This window comes from Papio anubis, chromosome 2, assembly GCF_008728515.1.
Source record: "Papio anubis isolate 15944 chromosome 2, Panubis1.0, whole genome shotgun sequence".
Taxonomy (NCBI): Eukaryota; Metazoa; Chordata; class Mammalia; order Primates; family Cercopithecidae; genus Papio; species Papio anubis.
This window is the reverse complement of record NC_044977.1, coordinates 17,705,094-17,726,966: the sequence shown is the minus strand read 5'-3', so window position 1 is coordinate 17,726,966 and position 21,873 is coordinate 17,705,094. Positions and strand designations below refer to the sequence as shown.

Here is a 21,873-nt window from a genome sequence, read left to right as displayed (position 1 = left end):
AAAATGTCTTTCAGGTTGCTACTTTCTGGTTTCTTCAAATCATTTTTTTCTGTAATGAAAGGATACTTTAAGTCTCTATCAACTCTATGAAATTACTCTTTCTGTCAAGAACACTTATTTTTTAATTCACTTTTCTGGCCAATTCCAAGTGGTAAAGTGTCTGAAGTCCATCCTTGTTTATTCTTGAGTGACACATTTTGGATCTGAAGCTCTAATTCTTACTTAAGTAAAAAAAAATTTCAGAAAAGGAGGCAGCACATGCAAATTGGGTGCTCAGAGTCCAAATCCTTCTTCCACTTCCTTTGTGCCATTATCACAGCATTTGGTATTATGAATATGGTTCCTGCATTTAAGCAGTCACTTATACTTCTTTTCCACAATAAATTTAAGAAATACTCATTTTGTATTTGGGGCCTATCAACTATGACCACAGTCCTACTGCTGTATATGGTGGCAGAAAACTTCACCTGAAATACCTACCAGCAGGAATCCTGGGGGGCAAAGATCCTCCCCCTGGCACTGGATGCGGGGCCTGGATGCTATTTAAAAACCCTGCCCTCAGGAAGCTGGGGCAAAACGCCTCCACCCCAATGGCCGGGAAGGATCCTTTTAAGAGATAAAAATTGACATTAATCAAAGTCTTCTTTATGGAAAAGCATTGATCATTTACATGGAATAAAACCTAAAATCAACAAAGACATCACATTTTACAAAGAAGTTATACAATTAAAGGGATGGAATACATTTTTACTCATAAATTTATAAAATCAACTTAGTGTCTTGAAAAGAAAGCTACTGAACTAGTTACAATCAAAGAGGGTTAGAAGCATCAGAGTGCTAGATAAAAGTACTAAACCTACATTTAGAACATAAAGCTGTGCTATGGAATAATAAAACGGATATAAATGCTAGTCATTGATGTTGTTTATTTGCAGAATTCACGCCCCCATGAGTTACAGGCATGCAGAAAATAGCCACGATAAGATCTGATATATGCTGCATCAACAGGAGCAGTGCTTTACTTTAGGTCTATCTCTATTACTGTTTAAAATAAGGAAAACTTTTACATCATGCAGTAATTACATATTTTTGCAACAGGGACAAGCACATTGATGTACGCAATCATTAATTTGTTATACTTTTCCGTTAGGGACAAGACACGAGAGTTTGCAAAGGTAAAACCACATGCTTTTTCATTTTTAACAAGGATATTTTAAAGTAAAGAAAAAGTAAGCGGCTTGGAAATTTATCCATAAAATTATACAATGAATCATAGAATAAAAGAATGTCAGAACTAAATAACAGTGTGGAAATCATCTAGTTATAAACATTCATTTTAGATCAACAAACTGAGGCCTAAAGAGGGGAGTCACTGCCACGTGGTTGGTAGACTACCAGGACAAACTCTTCCCACCCTAGACTAAAAATAAATCATGAATACATTCTTATTTGGGAGATTGCTGTCCTCTGAATATGAGTTAGAAACTTTGCACTTTGGAATAGTAACATCATAATTTGGTGTCTTAATAACCTCAAGATCCTAAAATCACTCAGAAGAGAATTTAATACACTTGCAGTATCAGTGAATGGGCATCACTGGTAACTGATATGGCCAATGAAAGGCAAAAATTGCACTAGAGCCCCCCCCAACCCATCCAAAGAAAAAAACCAACAAGTTACACTGATGACTGTAAGCAATGTATTTCGTCCAGCCACTCTGAAATGCCTCAGGCTGCGTAGCTTCTCATTTTGAATCCTGGGGTCTTTCCTTTCATGCTCAGATTTAGCAAGTTCTGTGTTTGTGAAGAGACCTCACTCTGTATCTTGACACAAATTCTCCACCAAAAATAAGTTAAAATTTGAGGCTTCTTGGAACTTGGGTCAGAATTAAAGGAACTTGGTACACTATATATATCTTGCTTCCATGGAGAAAGTTATTGGTAAAGAAAAGTTCACATCTCTTAGATCTTCAGAAATGTTTTCATGAAAGAGCAAAGTTACAATGTGTATTTTAACAGGCGAGGCCCATACAGTGTGCACTGGATTACAGAAAGCTTAGAAAAAAAAATACAGTGAATAAACTAGTTTTGTTGTTGATTCTATGGGGCCTTAGTGAAAGGGTCCTGTCAGGAAGAGCTGGAGTCCCTTAAACATTAAGAGACAGGGCGAGAATGCCAAGTGGTAAGTCAGAAAGTGCTCCCAGGTAACTTACAAGGAGTAGTGAAACAAACTTCCTTGTGAGTGCATGGAAAGTTTATCATTGAACACACAGCTAATGTGTGTCTGTGTGCAGTGTTTCCCACACAAGGCATTTTCCACATTGCAGTGTTTCATCATTGTCTGAAATAACACTTCTAATGAAGGTGCCTCATTGAATACCAAGTGGGGTGATCATATATTTATACAGCAGTCTTGCTTAAAGTTGCAAGAGTAATGGTATTGTTACAATACGAAAAATAATGACGAGTGCAGATTTTATTATATGCTGTGAAAAGCTAAAATAATGCAACTTTAGCTGATTATGGATTTATTGAAGCTAAGTAATAGGAAACTCAGTTCAAGAATATTAGATCATAAAGAAAAATAATAACATAATCATGAAGAGCAAAGAAAAAATGATATAAATATGATATAAAAATGATATAAATTAAAGGAAATTTGAAGAAAAACAAAAATATGTAGAGTAGTGGCTCCAAATAATGTTAATATGTTACACATTGAGATTTTTATCTGAGTTTTTCCTGTTTTTGCCAACATTATCCAAACTGTTCACTTAGAAAAGATGCCCATTAACTTTTTGAAAGAAACTAATACAAATATTATCTTATTGCTATGATTGCATTGATTACTGTTTTTGTTGTTGTGACAGCCTGTCATAGTTAATAGCAGCTTTCATTTTCCTAAGCTTCCTGCATCATTCATAATAGCTTTGCTATGTTTCTTTACCATGGGTAAAAAGGTCTTTTATCTATTATGGCATCTCTTCCTTAAGGAATTGTCATTTTTCACAGCTGAAAAAAACAAACAAAATAGAAAGACTGGCATACACGAATATATATTCAGGTGAGATATTATGTGATAGTAATGCCTTATCATTTTTCTCCTTAAGGTCAGTTATATCAACAGAGACTGCATGAAACACTAAAGTAAGTTTTCGCAATTTATTCAGGAAAAACAGCAATTCTTTGTTATAATTCCCTTGTTTGTTAATCCACCAGGTGTTAAGTTTTGGGGTTTGATATAAATTAGTTTTAGTCTGGTTTTCCCAATTGCTTAAGTTGCTAACTCTCTCTGCCTGTTTTCTTTTAACTAATTGTGGAATTTATTATTCAGTGATATTGCAGCTAATAGGTAAATGAAATCTAAAATGTGTAGCAGGAGCAATGTCCACTTCCATGAATATTTTGTTTTTAGTTACATTCCGTAGAGTATTTGTGAATATAAATTAGATTTTATATGTAATAAGAATATTCCTCTAGCTGTTACAAGTTCAAGACACAAAATGTGTCATTTCACATACACTTTTCTAAAACTCTGATTTTGATTCTCTCCTTAGTGCAGTGGTTCTCAACTTTTGTGGTAACTTTCCCAGTAGGGAGAGTTGCAAATTAGGACTGAGGAAAGGCATTCCCAGTATTTAGTGAGTGAAAGGCTCAAGTTGTTGAAATACGTGGTATACTCTCTGCAAAAAAAAAACCACAAAAAACAAAAAAAAGTCTCAAAATGCTACTAGTACCCACTGACAAACCTGTACATGAGTAAAGAATTATTTATTGTTGTTTTTTTAAAAGGTTGCTAGTTAATAGGTCATGTAATGAGAGAGTGGGAAAAAGCAGAAGCAGACGTGGCCTGCATGCTTCCCTCTGGCTTGATCAACTGAGGATGCCTTGTGATTACTCAGCTGATCTGACGGTAAACTGGCCTACAGCATAACCAGTCTTCCCATCATCCTAAAGTATATATATTTAACACGTAACTAGGGGTGTCCAATCTTTTGGCTTCCATGGGACGCATTAGAAGAAGAATTGTCTAGGGCCACACATAAAATACACTAACACTAATGAGAGATGATGAGCTGAAAAGAAAAAAAAAAATAAAATAAAAAGAAAAAAATCATAATACAACCGCATAATATTTTAAGAAACTTTAGGAATCTGTGTTGGGTCACATTCAAAGCCATCCTGGGCCACATGAGGCTCCCAGGCCACAGGTTGGACAAGCTTGAGTTCAACTCTGGGAAACAAAATATCTTTTACAATTTGATATTGTAGCCATCTCCCTTAAATAACTCTACGTTGTAAATTAAGGATCATTAAACATTTGTATATGTAACAAACCTGCGCATGTATTCCTTAATCTAAAATAAAAGTTGAAATTATAAAAATGAAAAGAAATTTTCACATGTGCTTAACAAATCAGCTCTGAAGGCAAATGGTCAAAAAAAATTTTGTGTAAAAGATAACAGGCTAACAATGAGCTTAAACTGTTTGTGCCTCAATTTCCTCATCTGTAAATTGAAAATCATAACTGACTCTAATGGGCTGTTCATGAGAATTCAATGAAGCAAATGACTATAAATATAAACCATTGTTATTATTTAACAGTCTTAGTGTTTCTTTAAAAAGAAACCTTTAAGCATAAAATTGAAATAAATTGATAAAATTTCCTAATGCAGATTCCCTCACATATATATACAAACTCCTCATAGAAAATATTTCCTTCTTTGAAGATTACATATTAATAATTTAGTTTTGATGGCAAACAGTTTAATAATAAGGATAATATCTCTATAATATAAATGTTTGATATATGACTTCTTCAAATTGTTTTCATTAGGTTGCATTTTTGCAAATACTCATTAAGATCTATGAGTAGACAATAGATACACCAATTTAACAAAAGACAGAAAATTTAGAATTGGCAATTTGAAATATGTGCACACATATATGTGTTTGAGGAGGTGCAGGAAGATTACTTGTTACTATGTTTGGTCCTCTTCTGTTACACCTTGTTCAGTAATGAGTTTACTTCATACTAGCGTTTTCCAAAATTGGAGAGGGGGGTATACCAACAGAGTGCATGGAAGATGGGCATTAGAAAGAAAATACTTAAAATTCCATTTATATTTATGCTTTTCCTCATCCTTTAGTAATTACTATGTTTATGTATTTTTATAAATACATATAATAGCATACTAGTTGATACAAATAAATTATAAATAAAATATACTGATAATATCACCTGTAAAACTTGCTCAAACATTTTTATTGTTGGATGTGTGTGATCAGGGAATTTTGGTGATCACTTATCTAAGTAATAAAACAGTGAGAAAAATGCCAAAGAAAGAATGAAGCAAATAATTTACTTCAAGGGCTTGAATGATCAAGGCAAAGCTTTAATTTTACCTGGCCCAACACCATGATCCTAGAAGACAATGCTGCTTTTTACATAGTGGTGTTCAACCTTGGATATTCATTAGAAAATACATAATAAAGGCCCAAGTAAGCAAATAGAATGTGGAAAATCAATTTCTTCAACTCCTAAAATGAGTCATTCATTAACTACATTATGAAAATAAGGATGGTATCTAAAAAGAGGAGGCCACAGAAAATCACTGGGAGCACTCTTAAAATTACAGGTTCCACCCATATCATAGCAAACCTGGCCATAAATATGTAGCATTTTATGTATGTTGTGCCTGTTTGTAGTGTGATTATTATGTGAAATCAAGTATTGAAATAAAATGAACTTCCAGTCAGACCTAAATTGTTAAATTTTGCACCAATAATATGTAAAGTGAATATTATTTTGAAATATTTTTATTTCATCCTTTATTTTATATTTTGTTTGTTTTATAATAAACACAAAACAATAATAAATAAGGCAGAACATACATATGATTTACAAATGAGTATTCATACAGTGGAGAGTTTGGGCCCAAAATGTTTAATGATAGGAACATGAACAACAATTTGAAGAGGTGAAAATAGAGTGTATGCAGCATTCAGAAGTAAGATAGTTTTCTTTCTTTTTTTTTTCCTTTTTTTCTTTTTTGAGATGGAGTCTCATTCTGTTGCTTAGGCTTGAGGGTAGTGGGGTGATCTTGGCTCACTGTATTCTGCCTCCCGGGTTCAAGCGATTCTCCTACCTTAGCCTCCTGAGTTGCTGGGATTACAGGTGCCCGCCGCCATGTCCGGCTAATTTTTGTATTTTTAGTAGAGACAGGCTTTTACTATCTTGGCCAGGCTGGTCTCAAACTTCTGACCACAGGTGATCCGCCCACCTCGGCCTTCCAAAGTGCTGGGATTGCAGGCAAGTGCCGCCGCACCGTGCCCTTTCTTTATACTTGAGTATCCAGTATTGAGTTCTGTAACTGGCACATAGTAGCCACTCCCTTACTGTGTTTTGGATGAACTATGGTACCTCTGAGCCACAGTAAGAATAACTTCACAGTTTAAAGATAACCTAGTCTATTGAATCTAATGCAATGCCAAGGGCTACACTCTCTAAAGAATACTCATTCCTGAAACTTCAAACCTTATCTATCTATCTATCTATCTATCTATCTATCTATCTATCCATCCATCGATCTACCTACCGACCTACCTACTATCTATCTTCTGTCTCCTATCTAATTTCACTTATCCTCACTTTGTCAGACTGTGTGTCTCCTTCCACTCCTTGTGTAACTTCTATTTTCTTTCCTACATGCCTCTCTTTTTTTTCTAGTTATAGTAATTTATAACATTATACATTATTTCCTTCACTAACAGAAGTAAGACCATAAACCTGTTATGTTTGAGCAAATGCTTCTTTGTTTTCTGTGATGGTGGATGAGGTCAGAGATTCAATAATTCTACATCGCCAGTGAGGAAGACCAATAACATTAAGAAACATGTAACGTAAAGCATTGGAAGAATGCATCTTTTACTCCATGGAGACCTTTATTTCGCGTATCCTTAACTGATGACATGCAGTCTTGGACAGACTACACTGCTCTGCCTACTTTGGTAAAGAAAGGATTATTACTGCCTCATTGTGATGCATGAGGTGGGACGGCTGGGAGTTCACTGTGGTCTCCTCTAATGTGACCAGAAGATGCACAGATTTGGGTTTCAATAAATGCAAGTTGAGTGAGTGGATATATAAATGATCAAATAAAAAGTGACAAATTGCTACTTAAGCAAATACTTTGCTAGGATCTAAGGAAGTACACTGCCTGCTCAACTGCTTCCTAGGCCAAGAGCAACTTTCTATAGCTGGAAGGGAGCTATTTGGCTTAGAATGTGAAAAAATAAGTATTCATGAATAACTTACTAATTTATCCTTTTATCCATTCACTGACATTAATTTATTCCATAAATATTTATTGCCACATCTATTTTTTTTAACCTATGACACACATTTTTAATACAAAAAAATAGAAAATCAGATAATTTTTGATATGACAATATTATTTTCAGGGTCTGATTCTGACTAATCCAAAGATGCGATCACAGAACTTTGTCCATTATCTAAATTCTTGTAACTGGACATGTCCCTACAACTACATTAGTGTTTTCCTCTTTACCTACACACTAACCCCAATCCAGATTGTTCAGCACTAAATACAATTAAAGATAACATGACCATTATTGTTTTATTTTCAACTTAAAAAAAATCCTTCAGCCTGGCGCGGTGGCTCACGCCTGTAATCCCAGCACTTTGGGAGGCCGAGGCGGGCGGATCACGAGGTCAGGAGATCGAGACCATCCTGGCTAACACGGTGAAACCCCATCTCTACTAAAAATACAAAAAATTAGCCGGGCGAGGTGGCGGTGCCTGTAGTCCTAGCTACTCGGGAGGCTGAGGCAGGAGAATGGCGTGAACCCGGGAGGCGGAGCTTGCAGTGAGCCGAGATCACGCCACTGCACGCCAGTCTGGGCGACAGAGCGAGAGTCCATCTCAAAAGAAAAGAAAAGAAAAGAAAAGAAAAGAAAAGAAAAGAAAAGAAAAAAATCCTTCAAGTAACTGTAATATGAACCCTATAGATATTTCATCCCCTTGTTGTTCAATAGGACACAATAAATGTATTGGAACAGAAAGTGCAGTTTCATGGCTAGATTTTTATGAGGTATTTATTTAGTGCTTTTACAAATAAATATTCAATTCCTTGAGTTATTTTTAAACTTTTTGGACTTGTAGAATGTGCACCATAAAATTATGGTTGCTATAAATTATATTTTAAAACTATAGCACTAACGAAGAGAATTAAAATATTTTGGAGTTGATTAAGAATAAGATACATTGAAAGGTAGGTTTTAATTTGTATTTAAAATAGAAGTTCTTTGACTTTTTAAAAGCAAGTATCTTAAATGCCTGAAGTTTCTCACCTGCAAAATGCTGAACTTGGACTGTAACTTTCCTAAGTTTCCTTTAAGCTCTAAAAGTCTATTTACGTAATTTTTATTCCATTTGCTATGCTGAATGAAGCATGTATTTTCCTTAAGTGGAGACTGTGACCAGTGGTTTTGCCTCTGCTTATATTCAGTGGAACTTGAACTCTTAATTACTTAAAAAGTGTCCTGAATAAATCTACAATCTGCTAATACATCCATCATGTTTAGTAATAAAAATGCCCAGTTTTGAGGTCAGGTAGAACTTTGAATTCTGACTCTACCATTCACGAACTGATTAACCTTGGATAAGTTATTTGTCTTCTCTTTCATTTAGTTTTCTCATTTGAAAAATGGAGTTAATAATAAACATATTGGTTTATCGTGAATCACAGGAGAACTGCCTATTAGTGGTTGGCAGTAAATGTTCAATACAAGGGGATAAATATTTTCCTCCTTCTCCTTCATGGAGACCATTTCATGTCTCCGTGCCTTCATGACCTTTCCTCTCTCTGGAAGTCCCTTGTGGTTTTGGCAGGTGTCACCTCCCCTGTCAAAACGTGCTTGACACAGCTGGAGAAAACTTACTTGCTATTCTCTCCTCTGTTCCTCCATATAATTTTAGGTATTATAATAAAGGCAGAAGTCTATCATAGCGGCAATATTTGTTTGTCTACAATTTCATGGTACCAAACTCAAATGCCTTTAAGGGTTCGTCAGGTGCAATAAGTAAGTATATCAGGTTGATGACAAAGGCATTCTGTTATCCTGAAAGGTGAAAGCTCTGACTAATGACAATGAACTCAAATGTTTTTTAAAAACACTGCAGATATCAAATAAAACACATCCCTTGGATGATCTCAGCCTGTGGGCTGCCAGCTGGTGACTTTTGGCTTACACATTTGTCTTTCCCACTAGGCTGCGAACTCTTAAGAATAAGGAATGAGTTGTGTATGTCTTATTCTCCTTGATGTGCCCAGTCCCAGATCTTGTGCATGGTAGGAGCTCAAGGTAATATTTATTGAGTTGAATTAAAATCATCTTTATATGAATACAAAGGTAGTTTGACTTTGTAAAAATAAAAGACTGAGTTTTCTCAATGTCAGAGCTTTCAAAACGATGTATACTCAAATACTATAAATAGCATCAAAAATATATACAATTATTAATGTTCAATGAAATTGGGAACTTTCCACTTTATATGCTTATGATGACCCAGTGTTCAGGGATCAGGGGCAGACTAAATTTCCAAAACTTCTAAAATTCTAAAGTTCTTTTATCTAAGAAGTGATAGAAGGATCGAGTGAACTTGAAAAAAACATGTCCTTCCAATTAGCCACCATACAGGCTACTTTGGTTGGCAGATTCCTACCTAGCTGTTTTTTCCCTGAGGTCAGAGTTTTAAACTATGTGTTCTTTTAAAAAACAGTTTTACACCTCAGATGCCAAGGAGTCAGCTAAGGCGTTGTTAAGCAGCATTTATCAACATGTATGAGAGCTAGATCTATTTAGCTCTGGAGCCAAAGTATGCTATGTATTTAATATTTATGAACTCTGGGCATATCTGTCACATTATTCAAGTGAGGTCTGCACTTTTAGCACACTAGATAAAGAGGTCATGAAGCAGGCTGCATCTGCCTCTTTGTAATTTTCCAAAGCTGCTCATAGATCAGACTGGCCATTCATTGCTAGTATGAGTCTTGCTGTCACATATATCACATTGTCCCTTTCTCATAAACAAAGTTTAAAAGAGAATGTTCTGGATTTAGTTTTACTCACGGATATAACAACATGCTTGGCAGCACTATCTATGAACAAATGTTTTAATACATATCAAACATTTTTCATTTAAGGCTATGTAAATGCCTTTCAAAGTGTTCTTAGCTATTTCAGGTCAAAATGGCATCTATATGGTGTGGATGAGATGGCAGGATAATTTGGTTAATTTCCATGTTACTATTTAATAACTACTGCTTGATTGGTTTTGTAGATGATCAGGGAATACAATTAGTCTTGAAAATATTTGAAAGCAGCCAAAGAAAATGAAACAAAGCAAGGCCCTAATATGACTTCATGTCAACTCTCATATGATAAATGTATGACATGTATGCAGTGGTACTGGTGGTAGGGTGGCGGTGGCAAGGTATGTCCACCTTTCCAGGTAGTTATTTTTTGCATGAGGTAAGCACATGGGATTTCCTTCCACGTCTCTACTTGCAAACATGCATGGTGTAAACACTTCAGTGGATGCTTCCCTGAGTCCTCTCAGTTTAGATTATGTCATTCTTCAGTTAAAAAATTCCAAAATCTCCCTACTGGTGAGTATACAACCAAAACATAAGAATGGTTTCATGGCTGGGCATGGTGACTCATGCCTGTAATCCCAGCACTTTGGGATGCCGAGGCGGGCGGATCACCTCAGGTCAGGAGTTCGAGACCTGTCTGACCAACATGGAGAAACCCCATCTCTGCTAAAAATACAAAATTATCCGGGCATGGTGGCGCATGCCTGTAATCTCAGATACTCAAGAGGCTGAGGCAGAATCGCTTGATCCCGGGAGATTGCGGTGAGTCGAGATTGTGCCATTGTACTCCAGCCTGGGCAACAAGAGCAAAAAAACTCTGTCTCAAAAAAAAAAAAAAAAAAAAAAAAAAAGAAAAAGAATGGCTGCAGATTCCTTCACATTTTCCTGCAAACATACAGGAAAATACATTGTTATTTGAACACCTTGTTCACTCTTTCTAGCACAAAGAGAATACCCCATATTGGCCTGACTCATTCTAAATACACTGCTCAAATGCCACCTCTTCTAAGAGGCTTTCTATTTGGCTGCTGCTGGAATCGTCTTGCCCTCATCAGTGCTCCCTCAGGAGGCAGCAAAGCTGCAAAGGGAAGAGAACAGGTGTGGAGCCAGAGGGATCCAGCTTCAAAACTTTGCTGTGCATAGCTTGCTGCATGACCTTATGCAAGTCACTTAAACTCCCTGAGCCTCAGTTCTCATTTTGGTAATGTGTGGGAAATTGGATGTTATGAGGACAATTATACAAAATAGTGTTTATAAAATGCCTGGCAGGAAATAGACCCAAGTAAGAACTTCCTCTGTGGCTCTTTTCTATCATGTGTAACATTATCACATTTTTACTTGTAGTATAGGTATTTCTTTTCATGTGCCTTACAATAAATTATTTGAAGAAGCTTCTCATTTTAATACGTGCAGAAGAACTTGGCATGGTATGTTGCATATAGGGGTTAATTGTAAAGGTAACATTTAAAAATGGGAATTACAACATGTACCCATGTTTTGCTTCTAAACTTCCTTTAAACTTCTAAAAGTAAAATGACAACATTCATGCAAGATAGTGAAAATATCACTTGAGTCCTAAAATTGTTCTGACCTGTCAAGTCCCTCTTGATATCTCATATATTCCTTCACTCCCAGACAGATTGGTGAACACTGAGTAATACAAACAGCCAGACATGGGCCACACATATACTCCCCAACATTTATCCCAGGGTTGCATATGTGCCTTCTCATTTATGTATTTGAGAGACAGACAGAGAGACAATCTTGAGGGTGGAGCAATTTGGACTGCTTATGTGAGCATGAAAGACAAGGGAAGCACATAGGTAGAGATGCTATTCGGTGAGGGGAGAGACTGACTCAGCATTCATTCTCTGCGGGCCTAACTCTCCTATACAGGAGTCGGCCAATTTCACCTCAAGTATGGCCTTGAAGCAAAGTAATAACAGTGTGCTGGGCTCTATTTTCAAATAAGATCATAAGTGTGAAATGGGTTGGAAAGAGGCAGGCATTATACAGTTTCAAATAACTTCTGATTTTTAGTGACCTGGATGCCAATGAGGCCTATATTCACCTAATTTTCAAGTCTGATATGAGATAACACTCATTCCTGATAATAGGGAGAAAACAGAAACAGATTCAAAGAAGCCTGATTTTATGACTGTTTAGTCACATTAAAACTGGGCATGTTGAGACTGCCTGGAATAATATCTCCATTCACATCTTCCAACCCCTTGCTGTGCCACCATTTTCAACTCTGTTTATCATTAGGCTATCCTTGAAAGGCCATTAAACTGAGTTCAAAATGAGGACCCAAATATATCCTGTTCCATAAGAATACTGTTGAAGGAGAGATAAGGAATTTACAAAGAGAAAAAGTGAGGGATAAAAAGCAAGCAGGTGTTGTTCACTGCTGAAAATGCCCCTACTAATGTATTTTTCAGCGATAGTTCCAAGGCAATTTCAGACCCTTGTATCATTAGATTATTGGTTCACTTAACATACATGCTTTTAATTTCATTTTAAACATTGGCTTGGATGTAAATTTGGGTAGTTTGCTAAAATGTTCCACTAGGGATGGTGAATGATTATAGCTTCTTAGATATAGTGACAGTGTGAGAGAAACAGTAGCTTCTGACGTGATATATGTGGAGAGGAAAACATTTGGAAGCAGTTTGAGTGCATTTTATTTCTGCACGGACTCTTTGGGCACCCAGCCACTTTCAAAGCATTATTTAACAAATTATGGCACCACAAAAACTACTTTATGCCCTAGATGTTAGTTTCCAAAACAGGATCCAATAAATGTCTGAAGTTTTAATATCCAAGAGAATAGGACTGAGTTAAAATTAAAAGAACATTTGTATTTGCAAGTGAAAAATAAAAACTTACTGCTTTCAAAGTATTATATTCAATTTTATTGCTATTTAAATAGGTTTCTTTTATATACATACTGTTGTGTTAATAGTTTTTTTTTTTTTTTTTTTTAAAGATGCTTGTTTGTTGATATTTTTAAGGGGCGAACCCATTTTACTATATGATGGTAAATTTATACTTGATCTTAACCAAAAGGCCGAGAAGCGATATATGACAGTAAATTTTACAGTTTCAGAATTTAGAGGATAGTGATGCTCTTTTGTTTATACTTGACTTACAAAAAATCCAAACAAAATAACTTTCTCGTTTACCTTTTACGTAGTGGTGCATGTGTTCTGTGGTGGTGCAAATAATGGTGCAGTCTTATTGTCTGAGGCTGTGGGTAAATATTGAGTCATATGAATCACCCTATGATATCAATAAGGTAGGGCCAGTGGAGAATGAGGGAGAGGAAAGTGCACCCTGGAAGGAAGCTGTTCACCCATGCGAGGCACATTTAGTGTGCTGGGTGATGTAATTTACTAAATGGCACACTGGTGCCCTAGAAGACTTAATTCACCTCAGCTGAATGAGCAGTTGGCTCGATCTCAGTCATTGAGAGGTGCCCATTTATACTCAAAGTCATATACATTTCAGATCGAATGTGTCTTAATTGAGTATATATACCTTCCAGGTAATCTGGGTATAAGGCTGGGAATAAAAAAATGAGTGCAGCCTAATTAGAAAGCCCCATTTAAACTTACTTTTCAAATCACATCTTTACAGCACTGAGGGGCAGACACCTAAGGAGATAACGTACTTTCAAGAAAGAAAAAATCAAGTGACAACATTATTGCTTAAATTTAATCACAAACCTTGAGTTTGGAGAGAGTCCCAGAGAGTTTGTATTTAAGTATAGATTTAGCTATAATCTAGCAAACTGTATTTATAGAAAAGAATTGCTGGCAAAGATAAATACTGGGTAGTGAAACAGGCTTATCAAGAAATAAACAATGAAGAGGAGATAAATTTTTAGGTTAATGGCATATATTGATAGACCAAAGAAAAATGGTTGTATAAGGGCACACGTTCATGTGTGTATGTGTGAGTGTATTATTTAAGAGTATTGACTGGCCAAATTTTTAACACATTCATACACAATCGACAAGTGTATAAGACTGTTATAAAAATTCAGTTGAATGAAACAGACGTTTTAGTTCCCTGAGATTTTTTAAATTTATGATGCCTTTCCAGTTTAAAAAGTAAGAATAATCTCCACTATTAGAAAATCTTCAGTCTGAAAAAATCTTTCTAAAAGACCAAATCAGTCCCTAAAGTACATGGCAAGGTATCCTCCAAAAGGAACAACCTCAGTTCATACTTGATAATTGAGGAAAGTCCTATACCTTTAGTCATGACCTGACCTCATGGTGGCAGAGACGGACAGTGGCCTTTCCATACCTGTTTCTTTCATTCCAGTTTCAAAACCCCTGATGTTAAGGGCCATATGGCTGGCCAGAATAAACATCATATTTTTCCAGCTTTCTTATGCATCCAGATGAAGTTATGTGATCAGTGAGTGGAAATGGAAGTAGTGGTTGCAATTTCCAGGAAGTATCCCTGAAAGGAGGAAATGGGACTATATGTGCCCCTTCCCCCTTCTCGAAAAATGCAACTTACACAACCACCCTGGGCAGTGTGCTGAAGACAGCTGCTCAGTATGTCGAAGGAACCTGGGTCTCAGAGGATCATGAAACTATCCTACTAGCTGTTGATTGCTTACCTCTGGATGTTGCTTATTTGTGAAAGGAATAATTTTTCTACTTTTTACTTGGGGTTTTCTGTCACAACAAAATCTGACTCCAGGCTGATAGTTTGGTTTTTCCTTTCTTAGCATTCCTGGTCCCTAAATTAACTGTGTCAATATCCTCTGATGACTCTATCTCATACTTAGATTTTGAAACAGACTTCATGGATGTAATTTTGTCTGTTCTAGCCTATTCTTCTTCCTCTATCTGGGCAATTATTTCTGAGTCTATCCACCAACCCACATGCCATTCATCTGCCTGGATTGTTCTCAGTCTGTCACTGCATCAGAAAATGAATGAGAAATGAAGTCACATTGAAACATAACTTTCAAAGACCCAAATATTACTCTACTTCCTTCTCTTCCATTAAAAAAAATATGGGAAAAGATAAGATTAAGAGTGATATTTACATACAACTTCTTAATTTGCTTTTAAAAGAATTTGTACTTCTTTTTTGCTTTTTCTATTATTTAGAAGTGAATAGCTAGAGATACATATTTTAACTGGTTATGTCATGAGGTACCCTGACACCTCAGTTAAGAGCATTACCTTAATAGCTAATGAGTCCTGGAGAGTCACTGCCTCTGACTTCCTGGAGATAACACGAAAGAGCATAAAAATTGCGAACAATTTTTTGTCAGCTCTCTCAAGACAGGGGATTTTTTTTTTTTAATTCATAAGCTTAGCTCAATGCCTGATGCTTAGATGCATGATGAAAAGAAAGAGAAAGAGAAAGGAAGGAAAGAAAGTTCACAAATCAATGGCTTGTGTTCCTTCACTATTAAAAGAAAATTCCATCTTCAATAGTGAATATGGAAACATATTCTCTCTATTTGTTTTTCTGTCTATATCTTTACATTTGTTTACTTTGGATAAGTCTTATGCAAATTTTTTTTCTTCCTTTGCTATTTTACTTTCCAATTCCACAACTGCCAACTCTGTGTTTACAATTTCACTCTCAATCAAATTTTAACAGTTTTAAAAGAAAAAAAGAGACTGCAGTGGTTTTCACCTGTAGTCCCAACGTTTTGGGAGGCTGAGGCAGGAGGATTGCTTGAGCCCAGAGTCTGCAGTAAGCCGTGACTGTACCACTGCACTCCAGCCTGGGTGACACAGTGAGATCTTTTCTCTAAATAAATAAGTGGAAAAGAAAAAACAAATAGTCCCCGCAATCTTATCATCCTTCTACCAATGTGGATACCTTTGAGATGTGCTTCCACATTGGCCCACACTTTTGCTATCACAACCTCACCATTATTGTAATTTCCACAAAGGTCAATCTCATGTTACCTTGTTCATTGTACCTTCCACACTTGAATACTGATGAGTGACTGAGTTCATTTTTTTTTTTTTTGTCTTGTATATTCTACCATTATGTAATAGAAACCTTTTTCTTTTTTCAAGGTTGTATTCTGATTAATAAGTGCAAACATTCCATGGGTCATCTCTAATCTAATTTTAATGTCACAGTTTTATACACGAATGAGGTTTAATTTTCATCTTTTAACAGTAAAACAAAGTCTGTAGATTAAATAAAGATAAAATGCTTTGAACTTAGAAAAACAACTGGCCTGGATGGAATCCTTCTTTCAGTTCAGTTCTACAGCCTTGAGACAACTTAAGAACAAAAAATAATCACTAACCCCCAAAATACAAGCTTGTGAAGACTTACATGCCAGTGTGCACTGAGACCACCCTGACAGAAAATATTCTCCCAGCTTTAAAGTGTCGGCCAGGCCAGTTGATGAGTGGGATGTAAGGGAAGGGGCAGGAGTGTCACTCTAGTGGATTACATTGAAAAACCCTTTCTTTTCTATGGTAAAATACCCATGACCAGTAGAAGTAGCTGCTCCCTGGACTAATCAAGGAAAAAAAATGTAATAAATAACTTTTTACAAAATCTGCAAATTTCTTGAAGCTTTCTAGGATGTTTAGATAGAATTCATTTGCCATTGAACTCTTCTATAGAGAAGAGGTAATTTTTCTTGGAAAAAAATATGTCACAGAAAAATTCTGGGATAACTTCCCTATTCAAAATCTCAAATTCCTTAGGGTAGCAAAGATCTAAGAATCCCATTTCCCTTAGCCTACCCCTTCACTCCCCACACTGTGTTTCTTATCTTCGTGAAAGGACTTGACCATTTAGCTAGTTGCTAGATTGGAAACTCGAGGTTCATTTAGACCACTTCCTCAGAGTCATCTGCTAAGCCCAAGTGATGGTGTCCTACGGTTTCTGTGTAGTGAAAAACTGTCTTTCTTAGTTACCTTCTTTCTTCTATCTGCACTACAATTACACAGCTTTATATAAGTCTACCTATAAGTTTTACTCTGGATTATTGCTATCACTTTTTATTGACTTCCCTGTCTCCAATTTAATTTCCGTGCCTATATTTCCGCCTTAGATTCAGCTGGCAGATAAATATTTCTTTAATGCGAATGTGCCTGTGTGATTTCCCTGCTTAAAACCGTTCAAAGGCTCCCCACATATTTAAAAATAATACTTATGATTTATATCACACTATAATACACAAACTATTCTTATTAACATTTAAACAGCTTAGAACAATGACAATTCCTTTTCCCATTCATCTAATCCCAGCCCTCTGCTGTCATCATTTTGATATGTAACCTCTCAGATTTTTTTTTTATGCCAGGAATGATTATATACATAGACATGAAAATGAATAGTTTTGCTTTGTGAATTTTTAAAGTAAATGAGATTACTCTCTATATACTGCACTTAACTGGCTTTTGAATGTTTAAACTTGATTACATGTTTTGGAGACCTCTCATGATGTTAATCTACCTCCTTCTTTTCACTGCATCATAATGTTCACTAGTACATATATACACACAAATTTATCCAACCCTTTTCTTCCTGATGAGTATTAGGTTATGGCATATATATCCAGAATAGTTATACAGACATGGAGTTCCTGAGTTAAACAATATGTGCATTTCAAATATGGTTCCAAATAGTATACCAGAAGTCTATATCAATTTAAATTATTATCAAGAGTAAATGATAATGTTCTAATTTCCTATGCTCTTATTAACACAGACAGCATCACTCTCTTCAATTTTTACTAGATGGGTTAAAAAAGTGATCTAATTTTATTTTTTTGTGTTTTATTTATGCATTAAATTAAATTTGAGATTCAGGGGGTACATCTGCAGGTTGGTTAAATGGGCGTATTGCATAATGTTGAGGTTTGGGCTTGCAGTGACCCCATCACCCAAATAGTGAATATAGTACCCAATAGGTAGCATTCAACCCTCTTCCCCTTCACACCCTCCTGCTTTTGGAGTCCCCAGTGTCTATTGTTTCCAAAACTTTGTTTAATTTTGATTTTAATTAACATATCACTGGCTACTAGTGAAATTAAATATATATTTTCTTTTTTTTATTAATCATTGCATTTGTTTTAAGAAAATTAGCTGCTCATATTTTTGTCTCATTTTTATATAGTGGGGTCCACCTATGAGTGAGAACATGCGGTGTTTGGTTTTCTGTTCTTGTGATAGTTTGCTAAGAATGATGGTTTCCAGCTGCATCCATGTGCCTACAAAGGACGCAAACTCATCCTTTTTTATGGCTGCATAGTATTCCATGGTGTATATGTGCCACATTTTCTCAATCCAATCTGTCACTGATGGACATTTGGGTTGATTCCAAGTCTTTGCTATTGTGAATAGTGCTGCAATAAACATACGTGTGCATGTGTCTTTATAGCAGCATAAGTGGGTGCAGCAGACTAACATGGCACAAGTATACATATGTAACAAACCTGCATGTTATGCACATGTACCCTACAACTTAAAGTATAATAATAATAAATAAATTAAAAAAAAAAAATGATTGGTAAGAATTCATTATATAATTTCATAGTAGTCTTTTGTTGAACAAATATTGCAGTATTTTCCCCTATGTTTTGCCTTTTCTCTATTGCTTATTTTTCAATTGTCAGTCTCTCTGGTCACATCTCTGAAAACTGGCTTCACACAGCTCTGACTTCCACAACAAGAAAATGCTAATAAGTCTATAAGCCTTTTCTCTTTCACATCTGTGTAGCTTTTTCTTATATGTGTTTCCTGTTAATAATACACAGTTTCTTTGCCTGTCTAACCCACATTTGACTCATCCTTCAAGACTCTGCTTAAGTGTTACTCCCTCTAAGAAACTTTCTTTTATTCAAATAGATTCAGTGGGCCTGCCCTAAGCCTCATTCATTCATCTACTCCATATTAGTGCACTTATGCTTTTAGCATTCTATTAGCTGCTCAATATATGTTTGTTGACTGAATGACTTTATAAATTCAGCCTTTAGGATAGGTTATTAAAACAATTTCTCTATTTGATAATAAAATTTAGATTTCTCCAAGAGGAACTTACAAATTTTTCTCAAACCAATGAGGTAAAAACTTTCTTCTGAGTTACTTAAATAAAGAGAAAGAAGGTGAAAAGTGACTGGGTCCACATTACATGATAATAGATATATGATAATAGATAAAACAAAAGAAGAATATCATAGCTATCATTCAAGTAAGGGATCTTAGAACTGGGAGGAGCCTGGACATCCTGGACATTCTGGAACTATTCTATTTATATCCTTGTGACTAAGTTCTGTGCCTATCTGTTTTATTCTGGGTTTTCTTGATTAATATTAAGTCAATACAAAATTTGTCTTCAGGAAACATTAATTTATCTTCCATTCATTTGGTCTATAATTTTGCCCTCTGAATTTGCATGTGGCAATACGAATGATAACTGAAGAGATCTATTCTTTTCCTTTCCATTTTCTACCTAAATTTTTGACTGTAGGCTAAACAAATCTTGATCTATCAGACACTTATTTTAAAAAATCTCATCATACTGGTTACTTTACTTTTGGACAAATTATACCCTAACAAAGCTAACCCTAAAATGGATAATCTGGAAGTGATCACTGTATACCAGATGTAAACTGCCCAGAGTAGACTGTAAAACAACTCTTTAATTTCTTAAAAAATAGTCTTCTTGTCAAATTATAGCAAGCTAAGATGCAGCTAGCTTTTTTGTGTTAGCCAGGTCACACCACTATCTATTATTGCACTTGTGGGCAACCAAAACTTTATTCGACTTCATATAATCTAAAGGCACACTGCTTTGTATTTATTTTTTTAGGTTCCTCTGGCTAACAGGCCTTCATCAGGCATAATGAATTCTTTGTACAAAAGTAAGAAGCAGACTGAGAAACTCATTAACACCGTACTGTAAATAATCCAACAATTACCAAATCAAGTCGTTTGGAGGCATAGTTATTCAAGGCAGAAACAGTTGTTACCAAAAATCTGCAATAAGAGTTCAGCATTATTCTTTACTAAGAAACTTGACTGTTTTCTTGCCTTTTGCTTAATTCAACAGTGTCATACATATAATGATACGATATGTTTTATATGGATTTTGTTACAATGTATGTAGGAAGAAAGTCAAAAATTCAACCAAGTGTAATCAAAGAGCATGATTATACTCTATTACCTCACCAAGGGCTCCTATTACCAAGAGTGCCTTATAATCCAATAAACATGCTAAAATATCAGCATAAAACAAAGACAAAAAACAGGAAAAAGGAGCAACTAAGAGATCAGTGTTTTAGTTGACGCAGGCATTAATCAGAACAATATAGATTTTTGGTCCAAGAAAACTTCTACTTTAGATAAATTGCCAAGGTAAAGAAGATAGCTTGCATATATACATACAATGCTGACCGAGGGAAAAAAGTAAAAATGGATCAAAATAACCTTTTGGTTTTATAAACAGAAAGTGGCAGCAGAGGTATATGGAAAAGCTGATGGTGTGCTATACATTGCAATGATGGCTCTTTGCCAGCAAGTTTCATTGACCTTCCACATTTCACATCGACTCTGATGTTTATAAATGCCGCAAGGCTTGGCAATTAGTTTTTTGTGAACTGAGAATTTGCTCTTTTTTAGGTTCTTACTGTTTGATCTCAATTAAAAGCTATTTAATAGCAAATTCATGGTGAGTCAAATAACGGAAGAATTGGAGTCTAACGTGTATCTGTTTGGTGGTATTTAACAGGAAAGAGGTTTTATTATGAGTTTCAAGGAAGATTTTCTTTTGGTCTTAGGGAAATAGGATTTATGACTTACATGTAATTTTGTCCTTTGAAGGTGACAACGTAATGAAACAATAAGAAAAAAATGGCATTTGAGATGATAATGCAGCAACCAGGTCACTGAGAGAATGACTTTTCTAAAGGTACAAGAAGTTCCTTGCAAGTCAGCTTCAGAATCTATCAATTAGCACTTAAATTTTGGAGAAATTGCCTGACATATGCAATTGCTTCAAATGAAAGGGTTTTAACGTTAAAACTTTTATTTTTCGAAAGGAGTGTTTTTCTCCTGAATCTTCTGTGTCAACCCCTATAATCTCTTTTCTACCATGCCACCTCTGGCCCTTATTACACTTAATTTTGACTACTGCAAGAGTCTGCTAATTAGTCCCTCTGCTTCTACTCTTTCCTGATTAGGGCTTATTGAGTTTCCAGGCCATCCTGGCAGCAATATTTTTTAACAAGTGATATTGCTGCCCTAAATGCTGACTCCTTGCCGTGACACAGGTGCTATGTTTATATGCAGTAACAGAACCATATGCCCTATTCTGTCCATCCCAGAATCCCATTCCTGAATTTAGGCTTCCAGTTTCAGACTCCTCTTTTTCCTGACTCTACATGTGAACTATTTTATTTTGACCTTTCTCTTACTGACCCTTTCACTCTCAACACACTCTGAAGATGACTTCCTCTTGCTACATTCTGGTATCTAGACTCTACAGTGCTGGTGGAAGGGGATTATTCCCTTGAAGTCAGACCTGAATTTAACCTCTAGTTTATCCAAGCAATTCTGCACACCACCCGCTTCAGGCAGCATTATTATCTTAAAAATCTTTAAAACTTTGTATTTCATTTTGTGTAGAGTTGTAATGTCATGGTTTAACATTTAAAGCTTCTATTTTTTTTTTTTTTGAGA

The 21,873-nt window shown here is 35.6% G+C and overlaps 1 protein-coding gene across 6 annotated transcripts in view; it reads right to left on the bottom strand.

Moving 5' to 3' along the window:
- Nucleotides 1–21,873, bottom strand: part of EPHA6 (EPH receptor A6) — a 928,471-nt gene that overhangs the window by 148,238 nt on the left and 758,360 nt on the right. For 5 of the 6 annotated variants that reach the window (XM_031661852.1, XM_031661826.1, XM_031661836.1 and 2 more), the window contains one exon: nucleotides 481–606. The exons of the other annotated variant lie outside the window; for it this stretch is intronic. In XM_031661852.1, the coding sequence (XP_031517712.1) occupies nucleotides 481–606 (126 nt within the window). The remainder of the gene's footprint in view (nucleotides 1–480; nucleotides 607–21,873) is intronic. 6 annotated transcript variants of the gene reach the window in all.